This window comes from Protopterus annectens, chromosome 4.part1 (genome assembly GCF_019279795.1).
Source record: "Protopterus annectens isolate FY-2018-M chromosome 4.part1, PAN1.0, whole genome shotgun sequence".
NCBI lineage: Eukaryota > Metazoa > Chordata > Ceratodontiformes > Protopteridae > Protopterus > Protopterus annectens.
The window spans coordinates 990,288,998-990,312,168 of record NC_056734.1 but is presented as its reverse complement, the minus strand read 5'-3'; the positions used below and the strand labels follow the sequence as shown (position 1 = coordinate 990,312,168).

The 23,171-nt window shown below is 41.9% G+C and overlaps 1 protein-coding gene across 1 annotated transcript in view; it reads left to right on the top strand.

The window, feature by feature from the left end:
* The window catches only part of PSMD1 (proteasome 26S subunit, non-ATPase 1), a 2,664,479-nt gene that overhangs the window by 599,198 nt on the left and 2,042,110 nt on the right, over positions 1 to 23,171 (top strand). Inside the window, exon 8 of the mRNA XM_044070690.1 lies at positions 21,962 to 22,049. Coding sequence (XP_043926625.1) covers positions 21,962 to 22,049 — 88 coding nt within the window. The remainder of the gene's footprint in view (positions 1 to 21,961; positions 22,050 to 23,171) is intronic.

Below are 23,171 nucleotides of genomic sequence, written 5' to 3'. Positions count from 1 at the left end.
TGTTTTGAATGTTATAGAAGATGTGTACTCTGAGTCTAGTATTTCCCCTGACTCCCTTCCTCCGGCCCCTGTCAAACCTGACAGGTACTACAGGGTCCCGGACTCGCATCTGTACCTTTACAAGGGCCACTCTGCTGATCCAGAAACTATTTCCCAGGGCCCTAAAGGGGTTACAGCTACCACTGCCAAGAATCCACTTCCTTCTGAAAGGGAATCCAGGGCTTTAGAGAGATGAGGTAAAAAAGTGTATACTACTTCCACTCTTTCTATGAGAGCATTAAATTGTCAATTCCATATGATACAGTATCAAGTGTATCTGTTAGATGAATTGCATAAAAAACTATTTTCACCTGAACCCCTAGACCGCAAGGCCCTTCAGGATCTAGTGCATAACTCTCAACAGGTTAGCAACCATTTCTTACAGTATGGTTATGATGCATTGGAAGCTTCATGTAGGTCAGCAATGACAGGTGCAGTCATACGTAGACATGCTTGGCTGAAGGAACAAACACTGCCAGATCATGTTAAAGCAAAGCTTCTGGATGCACCATTGGAAAAACAAAAGTTATTTGGTTCCACGGCTCGAGGTCTTAAAGAAATTTGAAGAAAAGGCTAAATCAGTTCAAACAGTCAAAGATTTTCTCCAGGTCCAACCACCAAGATTCAGCAGAAATTGGCCTTCTAAGAATTGGTCCTTTCCGGACACAGACAGATTTCAAAGAGGGAAAAACAGGCGTGGCAGAGGTAGAGGGCAAGCTCGAGGCTCCTACAGAGGACGTCAATGGCAGCCTCCTACCCAGAGAGGTAGTGCAGGACCTACATCTACTGCACAAGGACAAACTCAATGACTTGACTTTGACTCTGCCAACCAGGGCTCAATTGGAAGCACCTTTGGGCGGAAAGCTATCTTTCTCAGAAAATTGGCACAGTATTACAAAGGACAAATGGATACTGCAAATAATAGACAAAGGATACAGATTCCATTTTCATACATTACCAAAAAGACAAACCTGCCACCAAATCAAAGGGCAGAGGCTTTCAAGCAGATTTCCAAACTACTACAAATGAAGGCAATAGAAAAGGTCCCTTTCACAGAACAAGGCCAAGGATTTTATTCCAGACTATTCCTTGTTCCAAGAAAAGAAAAGCAGTGGAGGCCTATTCTAGACCTGTCCGCACTGAATACTTATCTCATCATGCCAAAATTCAAAATGCTGACCTTACAGCAGCTCCTTCCCATGCTGGGCAAGGGGTCCTGGCTGGTAACTCTAGACCTCAAGGAGGCATACCTGCATGTCCCTATCAGACAAAGTTGCAGAAGACACCTCAGATTTCTTGCAGGTTCAGAGCATTATCAATTCTCAGCATTGCCCTTTGGCTTATCTACTGCTCCCAGAGTATTCACGAAATGCCTGGCATCAGTAATTGCACATTGCAGACTTCAGGGGATTCAAATATACCCATACCTGGACGACTGCCTTATACAAGCGGACAGCCAACAAACATTGTTAAAACACTTGAGCTATGCCATCTGCCTACTACAGGCCTTGGGATACACAGTCAACTTTCAGAAATCAAGACTTGTTCCATCCCAAAGAAAAATTTTTCTGGGTGCACAGCTGGATACAAACACCCAAATGGCTTTTCTCACAGAAGAAAAACAAGAATAATTACCGGATTATTTCAAAAATCTGACAACACAAACACAGCTGACAGCAAGGAAAATCCTGCAGGCCCTGGGTTTCATGGCATCTTGCATTCTGCTGATTCCACAAGCAAGGCTGCATATGAGCAAACTGCAATGGTACCTAAGGAGTCTATGGTCTCAACACAGTCACAGCCTAGAAGCTTTGATCCCCTCATTCCATGCCTTCAAAAGGAATTTCTGTGGTGGGCACAAGCAAGTCAATCAAACATGGGCCTACCTTTCAGCAAGCCTCATATCAGCCAAACCATTACAACGGACGCCTCAGACCATGGATGGGGAGCGCACATGAAGGGCAGATGTATTCAGGGGCAGTGCACTCAAAAGGAATTGTGCCTGCACATCAACCGAAAGGAAATGCTGGCAGTGATGCATTCAGTCGAGGCCTTCAAACATTTCCTGCATCAAGGTCACCTGCTAATAAAGACAGACAATACCACAGTTATGTGGTACATAAGCAAGGAGGTACCCATTCCTACCCTCTTTGCAGGCTGGCAATGAATCTTTGGGAACTTTCCCTAAAACTCAATATACAACTGCATTCCCAGTTCGTACCAGGAAAAGAAAATGTACTGGCGGACAGCCTAAGCAGAAACACCATGGATCCACACGAATGGATGTTGCATCCAGATATTTTTCTTCACATAACACAATCTTGGGGAAGGCCGGACATAGATCTTTTTGCCTCCCCCCACAACCATCACCTGAAGAAATTCTGCACAAGGACATACCATCCTCAAGCATGGAAGGTGGATGCCCTATCCTTCAGCTGGAATGCTCTAGCAGTATATGCATTCCCATCTCTTCCCTTAATGAACAAGGTCTTACTGAAGATCAGGACAGAACAACCAAAAGTGATTCTGATAGCTCCGGACTGGCCAAGACAACACTGGTACCCACTGTTAGAGGATGACACGCACGAACCCGTGGCCCCTACCACAATGGCCACTTCTGACACAGCACAACTACAAAACTCTGCACTCCAGCCTGAAAACCTTGCAACTGACAGCCTGGAAAATACCTTGACTCCTCACCAGGATAAACTATCCAAGAGGGTAAAGGATATCATCATGGAAGCTCGGCGGCCTTCCACAAGAAAGGCATATTCAGCAAAATGGGAAAAGATTTCGAACTTGGAGCACCACACAGGGTCCGGATCCGACAGTGATGAGCATCCCACATATCCTTGAATACTTGGCTGAAATGCTCCATAATGGCCTTTCTTACTCATCCATAAAAATTCATGCTTCAGCTATTTCAGCAGAGTACAGCACTGATCCACCTGTATTTTCTCATCCTCTGCTAAGGCAGTTTCTAAGAGGGATAAAAAACATCAACCCTCCAAGGACACCACCAGTGCCTACATGGGACCTTAACTTCATGTTGGAAAAATTAACGCTACCCCCATTTGAGCCAGCAGCATCTTCAGAACTACAATTCCTGTCTTGGAAGACTGCCTTCCTCCTGGCCATAACCTCAGCAAGAAGAAGTATCTGAGTTACAGGCCCTCATGGCAGTACAACCATTTCTCATTTTCCATAAGGACAGAGTCTCTTTGAGAATCAATCCTTCATTCATGCCAAAGGTGGTATCCAGGGTCTCACTGAACCAAGCTATCCACCTGCCTACTTTCTTTCCAAATCCACAAAATAAAGGAGAGAAACTTCTGCATACCCTGGACATTCACAGACAGTTGCATTACTACTTGGACAGAACTAAGACTTACAGAAAAACTGACCAACTGTTTGTAGCATACGCTGCTGGTGTACACGGAAGAGCAATTTCCAAACAAATGGTTTCAAAATGGATAGGAAATTGCATTCGATTCTGTTACTCTTTTCATGGAAAAGCTGTGCCAGCTACCATCAGACCTCCCTCCACCAGAGCAACAGCCACCTCCACAGCCTTCTTAAGAGGGGTGGCTACAAAGGACATTTTAGAAGCTGCTACATGGAGCTCTGTGCATACATTTTCCAAGCATTACAACCTGCCTTTATATTCCAGATCCAGAGCAGGCTTTGCTACTGCAGTCCAGCAGGGCATGTTAGCTACACCATCCTTTTCTTAGGTCCTACCACCCCCAGCTTGGCTATGGTATTCTACCCATATGTAAGGACTGCAGATGCATCCTTGAAGGACATAGTACAGTTTTGTACCTACCATAAATGTAGATGTCCGATAGGTATGCATCTGCAGTCAGGTTTTCCCTCCCTCCTACCCCTCTGTGGTATTCTTTGGGTACCTATCCCTCTTTTTAGCTAGCTGGGGTTATCTTTTATGGTGTATTTGTTATTTATTGGTTTGCATGATTGGAATTTATTCATTTCTCCAAAATTTAGCCTTCTTTAGAGGGCACCTGGCATCTGGGGCAAGAAAAACTGAGGAACATGGCGTCGGCTGACTCTTTTATACCCCAGGCGCTATGACGTCGGGAAAGAGGGTGACATCAGCCAACGCTGGACCCAGACTTTGGAATCCGGCCGACTGAAGGGCTGCCTGAGGCAGGACAACCCATATGTAAGGACTGCAGATGCATACCTATCGGACATCTACATTTATGGTAGGTACAAAACTGTACTGTTAGCATGTTCAACTGTCAAAGCTCAACTTTTAGCTATTGCAGTCTGTGTTCCTTTTAACTCTCTTGTGTCCAGACTTGAGATCAAACAGTTCTCTAAAGAGGTCCTGCACTTGAATCCTAGGAAAACCAGTGCCTCCCCATTGGGATCTCAACTGTGTACTGGTAAAGCTTACTGTGCCTCCATTTGAACCAGCAGCTTCTTCCACTCTCCAGTTCTGCATCTTTAAAACTATTTTTCTGGTCACCATTTCTGCTAGACTGGTTTCAGAGCTCATAGCTTTCATGGCTACTCTTTCCTTCCTTATTTTCTTTAACTAGTGTGTCCTTGAGGGTCATTTCTTCCTTCATGCCTAAAGTGAGAAATGAGATATCCCTCAATCAGGCCATCAACCTTCCTACTTCTGCAACCCATGGAACGGGAGAAAGAATACTGCATTCCCTGGATGTGCACAGACAGATCAGATTTTAATTGGACAAGACTAAGTCTTTTCTAAGTCAGACCAATTGTTTCCTTGATAGACTGTAGCCTGCTAAAGCAATACCTAAACAGACTTTTGCTAACTTGATTTAGTTACACTTCCATGGCAAGTCATTGTTCTCTTTCCTGAAATCTCATGGTACTAGAGCAATGGCCTGTTTTGGAGCTTTCCACACGGGGCTAGATTCCAGACTAACACTGGAAGCATATACTTCATCTTCATTGCACACTTTCACCAAACATTACAGGGTAGACACCTTTTCCAAATCCAGAGTTGATTTTGTTGGGCCATTCTTCTGGCCTGTTAGATAGATCTCAGTGTTCCACCTTACTAGTTCCTTATGTTTTGTGACTCTCCTATCTGTTTGGAGTTCTGCATCACTGATTTCAATCAAGACATAGTACAGCTGGATTAGAACTTACCATAACAGTAGATTTCCTGCTGATCACTGTTGAATTAGTCCTTCCTTCCCACCATCCCTCTTTAACTCTCTCTATCCCTTTTTTTCCACTCCTGCCCTATTTGGTATCTTCTAGGACTGACAGGGTCTTTTTTTTCCCTGCATTTCTCCTGTGACCATTTTCCTCCCAAATGTCTTCAGGCTGTTAGCTTGTTTTGATCTGAAGATTTTTGCTCTTGTCTGCTTATGTACCCCTGACATTCACAGGTTGAGGTTATACACTGGATGTATGGTTTATGTAAAGTTTTGGGCTTTGGTAGCCTGGCTGGATGTCAATGCTGAAAACAAATGCGTGTTTGGAATACTGCAACACTGATCTGTAGGACATCCATTATTGTTTGTTGTTGCACAGCTGTATTTTATATGAATTATATTGTTTATAATTTGACTCTGGTTTTGAAACATGCTTCGAGGAGTATTTTGGAAGGTGTACTTCTGTTGTATTATGTAGAAGGTATACATGGTTACAGAACCAGAATTTTTGAGGATTTAAAAAAAATTAATGCCCCTTTAAGTTTTAAATTTGTTTTGTTTTGCTGCTACCCAGAGTCTCAAAAATTTGGATGGTAGAGGTAAATTGATGCATGGGGTATCTGAATGTTTCATGTTCCCAAATTCTTCCCAAACAAGGTGCCCATCTTTAGAGGGTGGAACAAATAATACCTGCCCTAACAAGAGTCAGAGTTAGAGTAGAGGAAATGGTAGAAGGGTAATGCTTCCTAACCAAATAAAAGTGCCCCTCCCAACACCAAAACAAAAAATCATTCCTCTGCCAAGACTCTGGTTATCCCACCCCCCCTCCTATACCTCCTTCCCTTTCTGCTTTCCCTAGTCTTTCGCTCAACCTAGCAGCTTGACCAGAAATTCTCAGATAACTGGGTGCTGAGAATAGAATAATTCAGTGAGAATCCTCTTGGCAGTGGGCAGAAAGTCCTCCTCCCTTTAGGGTAATCTTCCCATCACCCTGAAGAAGATACATTTGTTGCAAGCAGGAGATATAGAACTAGTTCCTGCACCACAAAAAGGAAAACTATTTTACACCAGACTGTTTGGTACCAGTAAAGGAGCAATTGTGGATTTGTCTTAGATTTGTTGTACCCAACTACTTTTCTGAAAGTACCCAGATTCAAAATGCTCACCCTGCAGATGGTCGTATCCCTTCTTTCGGACCACTGTTCCATGGTAACTTTACATCTGAAGGATGCTTATTGCATCCAACTAGCTCCCAATTACATCTTGAACATACAGAAGAATTCTCTTACATCCTCAAGGAATTGCCTTCCTGCTGTGTATGTTAAATGTAAAAAAAAGTATGGTCTTTACAAAGTTCAGACTTTTTAAAACATTTTTCAGGTATTTCTCGAAGTTGCTTCTGCAGGAGTGTTTCTTAAAAATCTAATCCTCATGGTATCAAAGATTGTCATGATACCACTGACTAGTCTTCAAATGAGAAATATTCAATGCTATTTAAAATGTTGGACCTAGCCCTTGCTTCCTTTGGCATTTCAGGTACCAGTGCTTGATCTTATGAATCGAGTGTTAAAGTGGTGATGAGATTGGATACGTCTCAATCCAGATCTGCCTTTCTCCCTCCAAACCCCAGTTTAGTCAATCCAGACAGATTTTTGCATGGTGAACAGTGTCCAGGAGAGTTCTGGTCCAAGGCAAATGGAGTCCTTTGGACTCTTCAAAGCACATAAATGTCAAATGTTGGCAGTAATTCAGACCCTAAATGTTCTTCACCACTTATGGTCTCACAGGTCCCTTTTTATTAATCACAGACAGCACCACAGTCTTTGTACCTGAACAAACAAGGGGATACAAGGTTATACCCTCTCTGCTTGTTGTCATTGACTAGGATCTGGCCTTACAGCATTTTCCGACACTTCAGTCCTTGTACATCTCTTCAGAGCAAAACCTAGTGGCAGACAGACTTGAGAGATCCCTGATGGACCTTCATGTGGAAACTCGGGACTGCAGCCTGCTTGGATTTGGTTCAGATTTGAAGAACACTTCAAATATTTGTTTGCGTCAAACAGTTGAAAATTTTTCTTTGAGACACCTTTGTAGCTGTGCTTGGAGGACAGAAGCATTCCTCTTCCCTTGGATGGAAATGTTCCTTTATGCATTTCCACCCTTTATAGCAATACCAGAAGTACTTCTGAAAGTTAAGAAAGTATTGCGAAAGATCATTGTGGTAACTTTCTTCTGACACAGTTAGTTTTCCCTTTTAATGAAATTGGCCATTGGCAATTACCACAAGCTTCCTCACCCTCTGAACCTGCTCACATAGTGCTGGGGTAAGTGATACACCCTAGCTTGGAACAATAGCTACTGACAACCAGGTTTATTCTGTCTCGATACCCGTTAGGCACTTGCGGCAGGGCAGTGTGTAGTAGGTATTGAAGGAGGCAAGAAATTCTGCAACTCAAAAATCTTGAGGTCTACAAGTTGAAGAAGGTTTCTAGGTGGTGGTGAGTAATCAACCCGGTATGGTGTCTGCCCCTTTGGTTTAAGTATTTGTGAGCTACTTGATGATGGCTTATGGTTACATAAGCACCAAGATGCATATTGTTGCCATTTCAGCTTGTCTGCCCGTGGATCCCCATCTTTAATCTCTTTGTGGTCAAACAATTTGAAGGGAGTGTTGCACTTCCGAACCCCTCAAAAGCAAATTCCTCCTCCATGAGATTTCTTGAAAAATTGACCTCATCTCTTTTTGAACCTGCCTTTCAGGCTGATTTGAGATTTATCACTTGGAAGACTTTTGCTTATTGCATTGTCATCTGCAAGGCAAATCTCTTGAGCTGCAACCATTCATGGTGGGTTAACCTTATCGGATTTTTTTCACAAAGGCAGGGTTGTTTTATGCATTAATCCTTCTTTGGGGTTTGTAAATTTATCCTGAATCAAGCCATAATTTTAGTTTTCTTTCCAGAGCCAAAAAACGAAGGAGAATATTCTGCATAACTTGGATTTGCACAGGTGGCTCAGGTACCACATTGACATTACTAAGCTCTTCAAGAATGCTTATTCTGGGGAAAAGACAGGTCATGTGGTTTCCAAGCAAACAATTTCTTATTGGTTGTTCTCTGCTATTGTTTTTTGTTACTCCCACTTTGGTATAGTAGAGATTCAATTATCCGAACTAAGTGGGACCTAGGATAGTTCGGATGATCAAACTGTACCGATAATCAAACATACTGTTGAACTGGATAAAAAAAAGCTTCTAAATGTTTTTGATGACATTATACAAGAAAAATAAAACAAATTTACTCTAAGTACAAAGTGGTATGTTGTCGTACAAACTCAAAAAACACACACAAGTGAATATGTATAACATCTAAATATTCAGAATTATGATTTTTCCTATCCAAAATCTTTTAAAACAAAATGAAAACTCCAGCAAAGCTAGAACTTCCAGTAAGTGACCTCCCAAACCTCTTGTATCAGAGGAACATGGGATATATGCAAATGATCCTTATGAACATCAAGTGTTTCAGCCAATTGACAATTCTGCATGCCCTTGACTTGTTTCGTCAATTTCAGGCCAAGAAAGCCAAACCCCACTAGCTGTGGATATGCATATTTTGACCTTATGACCTAATCAGCACAGCACAAGCAGCATGTTTGACTAATTATTCGAAACTGTCAGCTGAAACACCTGATGTTCATAAGGATCATTTGCATATATCCCATGTTCCTCTGATACAAGAGGTTTGGGAGGTCACTTATTGGAAGTTCTAGCTTTGCTGGAGTTTTCATTTTGTTTTTATCCAAAATCTTTGGAAGGCCTTGTTCAGATAACTGACATTTCAGATAATTGTGTCTCTACTGTAAATCTATTCCAGGAAAGGTTAAGGCACATTCGACCAGAGCTTTATCCTCTCTTGTGGCATATTGGAAAAAGTGGACTCGAAGCAGCAACCTAGTCCTCTCTTTTGGACCTTTGCAAAGCAGTACAAACTGGATTCTTAAGTTCCGGAGTAGGCTTTGCAAGGACCATTCCACCAGGACCTTCTGTATCCTTATCCTTCCCCCCTCCTCCTCCACGATGGGGAAAGCTTTGGGAATCTCCACGTATACCACTGAGATGGTGTGAATGATGAATGTAGTACAGTTGCACAAGTCCTACTTACCTGTAACAGTAGATGTTCTAATTTCACACTGCCTCAGTGGCAGCACCCACCCACTGCCATCCTTATTTTGTATATAATTCTGTGGTATTCAACTTTGTTGTGTTTGTTGGCTGTGGTTGTTTGTGTTGGTGTATTGTGGCTGTAAATTGGTTGGCTTCAGGTATTTTGTGCTTTCGGTTTTCCTTGCCTGAATAACTGACTTTGTATGTTCGGGGTTAGTCTTCCCCTGATAGGAGGGGTTTAGTCAGTCCCTATCACAGTGAGTCAGAGGAGGTGTTCCAGAGCACTGAAAAGCTGCTAGTGTAAGTTTTTGCAGGCACAGAAATCATGCCACTAAGGCAGTGTGAAATTCAAACATCTGCTCTTACAGCTAAGTAGGACTTGTGCAACTGTGCTTTTTCAACCATCTGTGTTAAAATATAATATAAACTTTTCTTCTAATTCAGGTCCATTTTATAGGAAACATAATTAACATCAGCAAGAAAGAGGCAAAGAATTTCAAAAAACAGTGGCAGGGGGTATTCAGAAAATAAGGGAGGGCTTTTCCAAAACCAAGGACAAGCTCTAAAAAGCAAACTGTCTATGCACATCTACCAGAAAGACCTGGAAGACAGATGCCTTTACATTCCATTGACTGGAATGTTTCTGTATGCCTTCACTCTGATTCTTGGGTGTCATCTGTAGAAACACCATGATTTGTTCATGGTATCCTCCTTTTGGCACAAGAAACGGTGGTTCCTCTGTTTTGAAAATGGCCAAGTGTGATAATCAGAAGTTTCTTCACAGTATGGCATTATAGAGGGTAGTGGTGGTTTCATGTACCTCAGCTTACATTTTTTTTCCCCAAGTCAATGTGTGGATGATGCAAGTTTAAACACCTTTTATTCACCTGTTTTCTGAGGATGTGCAGTGTGTATTAAACAATGCTAAGAAACTTGGCAGTAGAAAATTATATTCTGCTTAGTGGAAAGGATTTCCTAGTTGGTGCTGAAGAAATAACCAGCACCATTTTAAGGCCCAGATACCTCTGGTTATGCATTGTTTGTGTGAGGAGTAGGCCTCTGGCCTTTCTTCTTTTAAGATTAATCTCTCATCCATCTCTGCTTTTCTGCCCATGGATTCTTCATTGTCTACCCTGCCTCAAGTCAAACCGGTTTTGAAAGAGGTTTTACATATCTTTCCATTCATCCTGGAACAAAGTTCCAGCTCTGGATCAGCTGTTTATACTGGAAAAACTTGCTTTCCCCTTTTAAACCTGCTCAGAGATCTAATTTGAAGTTCTTATTTTGGAAAACATTGCTGCTCAGACTTTTGCATGAAGAGTATAATGGTTACAAGCTCTTATGGTGATTAATCTCTCCTTTAAAAAAGATAAGGCAATTTGATCCATGAGAAAAATGTGAATTAAAACTCTTAATTTCTTGCAAATATTTCCTTGTCTTTATACCCCCTCCTAACAATGGAGAGTGGTGTGAAAGAGAAACAAGACATGTATTCACACTGTTAAGATGCACGTGCTCCTTAGTAACCAAGATTTTATCCATTCTTGAATATGAGTTATAACTGTATGGCAAATGTGTAAATATCTGTAGGATGGCCTGATGCAATGTATTCCCATTGGTGTGCCATACTTGCAAACTGACCTAAACACAAGTGCCCTGTGAGCTCTGTGACCAGTGTACACCTTACCAGTAGGGAAAGATTTTTTTTGTCTCCTGTTCCGAAAACTATTCCCTCCTATGCTATAATTCACTTCTGTCTACAGTTTATTGAGCAGTCCTTAGAAGAATGTATAGATTTGCAGTCCTGCTTTAGTCCTTTTAGCTTCCTTCTTAATAATAGTAATCTACCTTTGTTGTCTTTTTGTACGTCTTATAAAGCCACATTTTATTTGCAGTAGTAGAATATTCTTATTTTCCCAACGGATATGATGAAAACTCGAATTTATATCCAATGGTTATTAGTTTGAAGTTGCTATAGGTCATTTGTATGTGTTTCTTGCAGTAGTAAAAACAGAGGCCAAATTTTGATAGTATGCATAAATACCTTATATCTTACTACAGGAATTGTCAAACGGTTATTATACCATGACCCCCCCCATTAATATTCCAAAACGCTGCTTGGTCAGCGTGCATGTTGTAAATCGACTTATACTAATGGAAAAAGGTCCGGTCGTCCGAACTTTTTCCATTAGTATAAGTCTTTTTTAAAACACTGTCTCGCTATGTTAAAGGAGTTTAACATAGCGAGACAGGTTTAAAAAAAAGCAACTGAGATCTCCGTTGCTTTTTTGAAAGTTGTCTCGCTATGTTAAACTCCTTTAACATAGCGAGACAGTGTGTAAAAAGCAACGGAGATCTTGCTTTCTCTGTTGCTTTTTTTTTTAAAACCTGTCTCGCTATGTTAAATGGGTTTAACATAGCGAAACATCTTTAAAATAAGCAACGGAGATCTCCGTTGCTTATTTTAAAGCTGTCTTGCTATGTTAAACCCATTTAACATAGCGAAATAGTAAAAAGCAACAGAGATCTTGCTTTCTCCTTTGCTTTTGTCCACAGCTCTGATGTATTGTGTAGGCATACGCATGCGCAGTACATCATAACTGCCACATAATACCAGACAGCTGCGGAAGGGCCTCAAGGAGGCATTATACAATGCCATTATTTAAGAAAAGTCCTGTATATTAACTTCTGTTCAACTCCACGAGGGATATTTCTTGCGTCCTAAAGCAATGTAAAAATTTTTATGAATTTGTGAAGAACTCAAAGCAATAATCAACAGTAATTTGTGCAAACTTTCAAGAATTGCATTGTATTTTAATTTTTCTGTAATACACTTCCTAGTGGAAGGCATCTTGTCTCTAACATAACAGTTTCTAAATGACTACATGAAGCAATCTCAGCTTTTGATTGAAGTCTGTTATTTTGTCCTGTTGAATTAGTCATTGATTTCCAGATCTTCCCTCCTCACTGAGTTACTGTTCTATCTACTTCTAACTTTCAGAATACCTTACCCCATGAGTTAAATGCTGAAGTCCAAATCATTATGACCAGAATTATTTTCCCTCAGCATGAAATAACACTGAAAAATTAGAAGTCTGTTGTTATTTTTTTAAACTTTATTGAATTATCACTTCTGATGTAGACAAACTTGTATAAAGTAAACCATATACCTCACTTCTGATGTAGACAAACTTGTATAAAGTAAACCATATACCTCACATGCATGTGTTTTTGTGTACAACATAATCAGTCTGGCATTTACGTATAAACTGTTCTTACCTTTTTTTCAAACCTCGTTCCTTCTAGCAAACATTTTTCTGCACGTTTTGTTCCCACAGTTTCCATTTTTCCATATGTAATTTGCTCTCTACCCTTTTCTCTTAATATCTCACTTCTGTTTTATCTCATTTACAATGTTCACTACTTCAAGTATGGTTGGTTTAGCCTTTAAAATCTGTTTTTTTTTTCAATCAGAGTTAAGCTTAACAAAGGCTTACTATGTCTAGGCAATTCAGATCCTGTATCGGAGCTCAAAAAATTATTTCCTTACACACGTTTGTTCGACTGTTCCTGACAAAGTACTATGTAGAGAATTTTTGAAGTCTGCCAACTCACTTCATTCCGAAAAACATATGCTCCCTGGTTCCTCTTTCTTCCCCATCACATCTTCATTTGCCATCTCCCTGAAGGAAAATTCTTTTGAGTCTGCTTGTGGTGTAAGTACCTATACAAACTCTTACAAGCAACAATCTTAAATATTCTAGCCTTTGTTGCATATTTAGGAGTCATGCATTTGTCCTCCCATTGTTTTTTTTTTTTTTTAATTGCTTATCTAATCTCTCTTTCCCAGTCTTTTTTGACCTCCTGTAATTGATTCCTACAGTTATGCAGTATTTTATATGCCCTATTAATTCTCCCACTTTAAACAGCAGATTCAAATTAAAAACTCAACCAGTGTAGGTCTTTTACTTAGGATTCTCCTGTACCTTTTTCTTAGCCTATACTCTAATCACGGACGGGCAGGCTATGTCTAGCCTGCAGTCCAAATGTCTTGTTGGGCTCTTCCCATTTTGTTACCTTTCCATTTCTCATTATTTGTTCGCAATACCTTGGTTCCTTTACCAGCTTCCTCCAGTAAATTCCAGCCCCTTATTGCCTGTTTTGTGTATCCCTAATTGCAGTCCTAAAAGTAACAAATGTTTGTTCCATAACTCCGCATGTTAACCAGGAACAAAAAAATGTATAACAACCACTCATGCAAGACGAGATGCATCAGGATGATACAAGAAGATTTGTGGTATGATTAAATGCTTTCCTCTGCATGCAAACTGAATCAGACTTCAACATAATCTGTTTAAAAAAAAAACACCAAGTGCTCTATTTAAAGCAGTTCACATAATCATGACAGCTGACCTCTGTTAAAGATGCAAGCAAATTTAAAGACTTTAACAAAATCCGTGTTTGTGTGTGTATTTATTCAGTCATATTTGTAAATTACCATACAAATACAGATGTATAAAAAAGTCTTTGAATTATATGAAAATGAATTGTGATGGTGATACTGGCAATAGACTGCATCATTAATGCCAGGAGGTTTGGTTGCATTCAGTAGTGGCTGCCACTTTAGTTCCTTGTATTCTGTTGTGTTTTCCCAACCGCCTCCCCCTTGGAAAAATATAAACTTGCAACAACTCATTAGAATACAAGGAAGTCAGGTGGTAGCTACTATTGAGTGTAGCCCAGTCTCTTGGAATTAATGATCCAGTCTGTATTGCCCAGTGGTTTGAGGTTGTAAGTAGCCAAGTTGTAAAACAAAAACAAGCTGTTTGATCTAGTTTAATTTCAAAGGCTAGGCAGGGTCAGCCCTAGTTAGTGTTTGAAGGGGATAACTTATGAAATATCCGTTTGCCATTGTTGTAAGAAAATGATCTGATGTTGTAAATCTTTGTTTATTCATTACCATTAAGACTTTGGTTCCATCCTCGGAACCGGTATGGATATTTCCAAGCTTGCGCTAGCCAAAAATTCTCAGCTAAGACCTACCCACAATGCCCCTCTCCTAGTTACTCCAGATCTCGTTTGCCACGTTCCTCGTCAAACGTGCTAGCCATCTCTCTCAAAGCTAAGTAGAAAATTGTGATTTTTAATAGTTTTTCCTCAAAATTTCTTATTTTTTAGTCAGTTTAACTTTTTCTCCCTGTCGCCTATAACCTATTTCTATTCCCTACCCTTTACCTTGGTAATCAAATTTCTACCATTGTTGATACTGTCTCTCTCCTGCCTTTGGTAGGCCCTTCCTTTCCACTTGTATTTTTTTTTTTTTTTAAATACCATTGATGGTATTCTCTCTCTTTCTCTCCCTTCTGTTTTTTTTTATATTAGGATAGCCTTGTTCCCTTACTATGTCAGACAAAGCTAAGTTGGGGTTTAAACAGTATGACAAGTGTGGGCGTAAGATGCCCAGCACGGACGGACACAATTGTGCCTACTATTTGGGTGTGGACCATATTAAAGCTGACTGTGACATTTGTGCTAGTTTTAGTTATTGTACACTAGCAGAATGTAAAAATAAGCTTATTTTAAAAGGTTTGATTAAAACGCCCTTTTTGGAGGCTCTATCTAGGTTGGAGGTCTCACCCCCTTCAAAGACCAAAAAACATAAGGAAAAACGGAGTCACTTGGTTCCTGCATCTCCGTCAGTTACGGAACCAGGTCAGCTCCGTGCTTTTCCTGCGCCCTTGGTGCAGACCTCTTCGGCACCAAGCTGTGTATCTTCTCACTCGGTGCCATCTATGATATTTACCCCTATTTTGGTTCCAACCTTCACGCCACTGACTTCGGTGCTGTCCTTGGATCCGACATTGGCTCCTATGACTGTACCTGCTTTGGCACCATCCCTGGCCACGGTGCCGATAGTTTCTTCGGCTCCTAAAGTCGAATATTTGCCTAGGACAAGATACTCTCCAACTTACAACCCTTTTTTGAGGCAGAGGTTTAGCCTCTTTCTAGAAAGACCTGATGCTCCTTCACCAGCTTCCTTTAGATCCACCAGGAGTTTTTCTGAATTAGACCTAGTGCGGGTTGTGGTCCAGCTTGTGGCAGCTATGGGATTGCCCATTCCAGCTAGACCTTCGTCCCTTTTGGCTCGGAATCTTTTACTACATCTTCCCCTGTATGTCCTCCTCCGGCCTCTACCCAGGTCCCAGAGATCTCGGTACAGCTGTTCATCCCGGTGCGTACTGTATCTGCTCAGACAGCAGTTTTTCCCTTGGCAGCACCAACCACCCTTACTCTGAGCAGTGCTTGGACCGTCCATACCTTGGTACCTAGCCCGGCGCCTATTTTCTCACTGGCGCTGTCTATGTCCACGGCTCCGACTATTTCCAGTCATCTTGGTGCTCCTCACCTGGAGGTGGGCTCCTCAGGGATGGGTGTGACCCTGGTTCCAAGATTGTCCTCCTTGGGTCCAGGCTCCCATCCCTCTTTAGTCGGGCCTGCTTTCCAGGTGATGGAGAGGGTCCTTGCCTCTGCAGGCTCAGTCAGCAGCAGTGACACCATCAGAAACCCCCCAGCATGCAGCTGTCCCAGCGCCTTGTTTCGGGATCCCGGGCACGGGAGCCGCAAACCCCTCTTTGAAGGGAACCCCTTCTCCGGAGTCTGATCCCACTGGGGAGCCACCCCGGAAGAAACAGTGCAAGAGGAAGCACCTTGATTCCCTGGAGAAATCGATTACCGAAGATACCAATTGTGATGAGGGGGAAGGGTCCCCACAGTCTCCTCATTCTGAGACTTTCTCAATCCTCAAGCAGCAGGGAGACTGGAAGTCCTCTAACCCTTCTGAGGAATGTGTTCTTGCAAGCTTTCCGTGCCTGGCCATCTACTTCCTGAGTGACCCCACCAACAGTTGACCTTGTTAAACTCCTTGTGGAGCGTGCCTGGAAGGTCCCAGACAACGTAGAACCTGTCTACTGGAGGCCAGACAAACTTTTATGCACACCTGAAAACCAGCCCCACTGGTCCAAGCAGTTGACAGTTGATTCCATGGTCGTGGTGGCAGCCACCAAGAGGAAACTGGCAGAAGATAGTTCCACTGTCCATCCTCCGAACAGGGAGTCTCAGACCATGGACAGACTAGGGAAGTGGACCTATGCTTCAGCAACCTTCGCCATTTGGTCGCTGAACTGTCTGGCACACTTCACTCACCTCCAAAGAGACCTAATTTCTAAAATGTCTTCCTCTTTGGCGGCGGTACTTCCTGATGTTCATGACAGTGTTGCCTCGCAGCTAGCTACCCTTGAATCCATCTCAAACTCATCAATGCATTTGATATCTCACCATTGAGGGGGCAGCTCGTGTGGCCCCATCAAGCGTTGTCATGAGATGTAATGCTTGGATGCGGTTGTGTGCCATCGCAGACCTCTTTAAATCTTCTTTCGTCACTGCACCTGTCAACGAATCTGTACTTTTTGGGTCCAAAGTACAAGACGCACTTGCACAAAGTGAGAAAGACGTAAAGACCTTGTCTGCTGTGGGCCTACGCTTTTCCATCCCCCAGAGGTCCTACTCCAGGAACCAGAAGGGTGGAAAAATGTGGTTCAAGAAAACCCAAGGATCTTTTCATGACACTCGTGGTGAGCAATCCCCCCAGGGCAGAGGGGTCAACTCATCTGGAAGACACCCCTGTCAGGGTACAGAAGGTCCACATAACCAGGGCGCTAGAAGTTCTTTCTCCGGCAGACCCTACCAGTGCTCCTGAGCAGCGGCTCGATTGCTTTCCTCTGGAAGCAGTCGGGGGTCATTTTTCTCTGCACCTACCAGCCTGGCTATTTATTACTAGCAGTGTTTGGGTGCTGAGAATAATATCCAGAGGCTACCAAATACCATTCAATTTAGCTCTCAGACCAGTCAAACGAATCCCTGATGTACTACCCAATCAGAGGGAATTAGCCTTAGAAATAGAAAAGCTGCTAAAAATAAGTCATCCAACCAGTCCCACAAGACCAGACAGGATCTGGGTTTTACTTGAGGTTTTTTTTAGTGCCAAAAAAGGCAGGAGACTGGAGACCAGTCCTGGATCTCAGCCTATTGAACAAATTTATCAAACCTCAAAAATTCCAGATGGTCACAATACAGTCCATTCTACCCTTCCTAGGAGGGGACAACTGGATGTGCTCTTTAGACTTCCAGGATGCGTACTACCACATAAAGATGGCTCACCGCTCCCGAAGGTTTCTCCGCTTCCGGCTGGGAGCCAATCACTACCAGTTCAGGGCACTGCCATTTGTTCTCTCGACAGCCCCCTTCCGGGTGTTCACCAAATGTATGGCTGTTGTGGTAGATCATCTTCGACTACAAGGATTCCAGGTGTTTTCCGTATCTGGACGATTGGCTCCTTACTGCTCCGACCAGGAATCTCCTAGTCTGCAGCCTCTCTTACACTCAAGGTCTCGCTCTCCGCTTGGGGATTACAGTCAATAAGGACAAATTTCAAATGTCCCCAACAAACACAGTGGAATTTATTGGAGCAATCTTCGACACAGCATCCTCTCCCCCCTCACAGGCTTTCGAAAATAAGACACCAAATCCAAGACCACCTTCCTCAGATTTATGTACCGGCACACTTTGTACTGCAACTCTTAGGCTCCGTGGTGGCTGCCAGTACGTTAGTGCCACTGGCGAGGCTGCACATGAGAATTCTGCAGTGGCTCCTTTCCACACAACAGTCGTTTTTAACTCACCCACTCTACCACATGATACGTCTTACAAACCATTGCAAGGAAGAAATGCTATGCTGGATGAAGCCACAAACGAACCTTTGGTGTCGACCATTCTTTCTTCCCCAGCTCACAGCCACGGTGACAACGGACGCCTCCCTGTTGGGGGGGGGGGGCATTTCCAGGGAACAGAGGGCAGTTCTCTTAGTGCTGCAAGCGTTCCATGCATCCCTACTTTCTGAGATCATTGCAATTCAGGCAACATGTCAGCCATCTGGTATATCAACAAGCAAGGCGGAACCAGGTCTTACCCCCCCCCCCTGTGTTGAGAAGCCATGAGGATTTGGCACTGGGCGATAGCTTCCAACCGCTTTCTTTTAGCAACGCACATTCCCAGGAGTTCCAATCTTATTGCGGACAATCTGAGCAGGAACATCCTGATGCCTCAAGTGGTCCCTCAACCTTGTAACAGCGGATCGGATCTTCCGATGATGGGTCAAGCCTTGCTGCGATCTGTTTGCTTCCCCCCTAAACAACAAATACAGAAGTTAGTTTTCCCTGATCCCCCTTCAAGGGGAACCCCCGAGGGACGATCTTGCGCACGATTGGCCCCTGGGTCTTCTGTATGCCTTTTCCCCTCATTCCAGAATTTCTCCAGAAAGCTCAGAGGTTGAGAAGCAAAGTGATCCTCATTGCTTTCTATTGGCCCCTTCAAGTCTGGTTCCTGTTTCTGTGGCCTCATCTGATTCGCAGCCCGTGGATCCGGGATCATTCCCAAGACCTGTTACCTTATCCTCAGGGACTGATTCATCCGTATCTCCACAGTCTCAAACTCACAGCTTGGTTCCTCCACTTCCAGTGATTGCCAGGCTGCCTGACATCCCATCTGCTATTTCTTCTGGCTTCACACAAACCTTCCACCAGGAAAGTTTATTCTAGTAAATGGACTAGTTTTTCTTTTTGGGCCAAAGATCAGAACATAGATCCCTTCTCTGTCTATTCAAAAGATCCTTCAATACCTGATGACTCTTACATGCAGGAGCCTCAGCATCGACAATCAATGTTCATTTAGCAGCTATCGCCAATTTTCATATTGGATTTGATAGTTCAATTATTTCACACTGCCTGTGCAAGACATTTTTGAAAGGAGTATTACACGTTAAACCCTCGGGTCAAGCCTCCCTTAGAACCTTGGGACTTGACTTTGGTGCTTCAATTTCTCACAGGTCCTCCTTTCAACCTCTTTGATTCATGTGATTTAAAGTTTTTGTCATGAAAACCTTGCTTCTAGTAGCACTTAACTTAGCGCGAAGACTATCTGAACTGCAGGCCTTGAGTGTCAAGAGACTTTACTTGATCTTCCACATGGATAGGATGTCACTTCGTACTGACCCTTCTTTCTTGCCGAAGGTCATTTCTGGATTTTCAGTTAACCAATCTATTGACCTGCTGGTTTTCTTCCCTCAGCATTGTATTAGAGGGGAGTACCTTTTGCACACCCCTGATGTGCATTGGCAGCTTTGTTATTTGGACAGGACTAAATCTTTCAGGAAGACGGATCAATTGTTTGTGGCCTTTGCAGGACCCAGAGTGGGTAAACCTGTTTCCAAAGTGACTTTATCCTCCTGGCTTAGAAATGTCATTACCTTTATCTACCAACTGAATTAACTATCCTTACCTTTCAGAATAAATGCTCGTTCTACCCGATCTATGGCTACTTCTGTAGAATTTCATTCCAGAGCCTCTATGGATGATATCTGCGCAGCAGCCACTTGGACAAGAACTCATATCTATTTCTCATTACAAATTGGATTTGGCCTCCAGGGGATGAGCATCTTTTGGTTCTATGGTGCTCAGTAATATCTTTCCTTAGGGCCACCCAGGACTCAAGTAGCTGGGGACTCTGTCCTAATGGTAATGAATAAACAAGGATTTACATAATCAGATAAAGAAGTTATGTCTTACCATAACGTTCCGTCTGTGTTGAAGATCTTTGTTCATTCATTACTTCCTGCCCTCTTTCCCCCTGCCTGGACTCCTGGTGGACTTTAGGAACTCCTTGTTAGGGTATTTGCTCAGACAGAGCCTGCTACTATTTTTCTGTTACTACCTCTATTATATAGGGACGGGCAAAATTGATCTGGAGTAACTAGGAACTGGGCATTTTGGATAGGCCTTAGCTGAGAGTTTTTGGCTGGTGCGAGCTTGGAAATGACCGTATCTGTTCCGAGGATGGAACAGAAGTCTTAATGGTAATGATTGAACAAATATCTACAACAGAGATGGAACGTTGTGGTAGGGCAAGTTTTGTTTTTATATGCATACATTCATTGTATAATGTTTTATCGTCATAAATCATTTTAATATAATTCATAGGTTTTTATATATCTGTATTTTTGTCAGTTACGGTCATAGTGAATATATATTCATAATTTGTTAGTGTTTAAATATGAATTTATTTGTAGAAAGAGGTCAGCTGTCATTTGTTTATTTGAATTGTTTTAAATAAAGCATTTGGTGATGTTTTAAATTCTGAAGAAGTCTAATTCAACTGTTATATAGATGAAAAGACTTAACCATATAAAGACGTGTTTTTCTTGGATTATCCTGGTGCATCTCATCTTATCCACTTGGTGGTTCTACTTTTTTGGTTCCTAATTGCAGTCATCCATATCATCAGAATCTCCTTTCCTCATTCCCTTGTTGGCTTAGCTCTTAGTGTACTTCTGGTTACTATATAAGCATATTATTATGTATCTGTTCTCCTTAAGGATCTACATCCAAAATCCCTTTCTCCTTAATTTTGAATTTCTCCTATTCTTCATCATCCCTTTGCGTATCTCAAATATCCCTTCAAATCAAGTAATCCTAAACCTTGTTCTGTTGGAAGAATGAACTTATCCCACTTGACTCTTACCTTCTTCCCCTCCCAGAGAAAATCTATCCACTCTTTTACTATCCACAGCTTCTCCTCTGGTGGATAAAAAATGCCTAACCTGTGTATAAAACTAAAGGGAATAAAAAACTATCTGTCAATTTTCATTCTGTCCACAACTGATGGGTTTGGATCTGATTCCTCGGATCCGACTTTGCTGTTTCTAAAGCTAGTGGCGATCAAGAATTGTTGAGCTTTTCTCTTGCCTGTAATCCACCAGTCCCAAGTAACTCAGATCTCATTTGCTGCGTTATGCGAAAGACGTGATGTTTACTCTCGAGCAGGTAAGTGTTTTAAGCTTGTGAATTTGTAACGTTTCTCAAGTCTAATTTCTTAGGTTTCTGTAATCCCGTACTTTATCGTTTTAGCTTATCTTTTTTATTGGTTAAAAGTTTGAAGCCTAGTCATTTCATTCCAATGTAATACCATAGATACTCTATTCAATATCTAGGATTGTATTAATGACTCCCCATGTCTAGGAGGGCTGTGGGCACTGTCCCTGGTAAGAATTTGTTTATTTAACACAGGACCAGTTTATCAACCCAGTTTTTCATCCATAGCTTAGCCTCTGCACTGCTATGGGCAAGTATTGTTTCTATGGTGTGTCTAGTACCTTCCATACAGGCTGACGCCTGTCACAGACCTCATTGTCAAAGGCTAAGGTCTACACTAGCTGCTTTTGTTTGGAAAGATGAAGACAAAGTGCTAAACTGAATGCACTTGGAGTTGCCACACATTTTGTATGGTGAAAATAGAGGATTGCTTATGTTGGGATCAGTGGCCTGAATTGCTGAAAATTTGGTAATTAATACTTGAACCTGTGCATGACTGTTAAGTCTCAAAATATTTCTGCTGTAGGAAAAAACTTGAAGTTCAAGTATCCTGTTTTACACCCTCCCCGACATACCTCTTATCCCAGTATTTATTTTTTCTTTTTCTGAAGCAGTGAAACCATGGAGACGGATGAGAAGAGTGGAAGTTCACCAGCTGGCAAGCCAACAGAATGTGCAACCCCAGTAAGAATTTTAGCTACAGTATGTGTGCCATAGTGGGAAATGACATTTGTTTGTATTAAAATCCTGTATTGATTTCTTAGGAGAAAAGTTGACTAATTTTGGTTATGCCTTCTTTGCATCCTTTATGTTCTAGAATGCTGTAAGTATAAAGTACACTGGATAGAATGTGTTTTTTTTTGGGGGGGCAGATTGTTGGGCCAGCCATCCACACCCAGTCACTTCTCTACTGTGTATGTCCTGTGTCTTGGAAATCCACATTACTGTAGACATTAGTTTGTGTTATTGATGAATTTGTTTCACAGTGAGGGAGGAGGGGCTGTGGCTGAGAGGCCATTGCCAAGTGCGGCCTGGATTTCTTTGTTCTACCTCGTCTTCAGGGCTGAGCTTCTCTACAGTGGCTTCATCACTGGTCTCGTGCCTTTGCATGTTTTATGTCCTCCTTAAGCATGTTGCTATCATGTTGGACCCAGTGCTCTGGTGTATGTGTGTGTATATATACATGTGTGTGTTTGTGTGTATGTGTGTATATATATATATATATATATATATATATATATATGTATATGTATATATATATATATATATATATATATGTGTGTGTGTATTTATATATATATATATACATATATATATGTATATATACGTGTGTATATATATATATATATATATATATATATATATATATATATATATATATATATATGTATGCCTGGTGCTGTCCTCTGGTATCCTTCAGGTGATGCTCCTGCATTATGGGGCTAGCACCCTCGTGTTAAACTAGAGGGAGACCAGTAACTACTTGCTGTTACATCCTCTGCTCTGGTCATTTGTCTCTGATCTTGAAAGTTGGTGTTGCATTCTGGTGCCTTAGCTTTGCACTTGCAGGCTGCTCCAGTCTCAGTAAGTTGTCTTGCATGTTGGTGGCTAGGCAGTAGGTTGCTTGATTCATCTAAAGTTTTGAACCATAGCAGATTGCGTGATCAAAGAATAATGAACATCCAGCATTCCCCCGACATGCTCCTTGAATAGTAGGAATGCTTTTTTCCTTCTAATTTGTTCTTTCTAGTACATGTGGTTTCTTTCTCTGAAAGACAACTAAAGATTGCCTTCATAATTTTTAGAATGCACTGAAGTTTACAT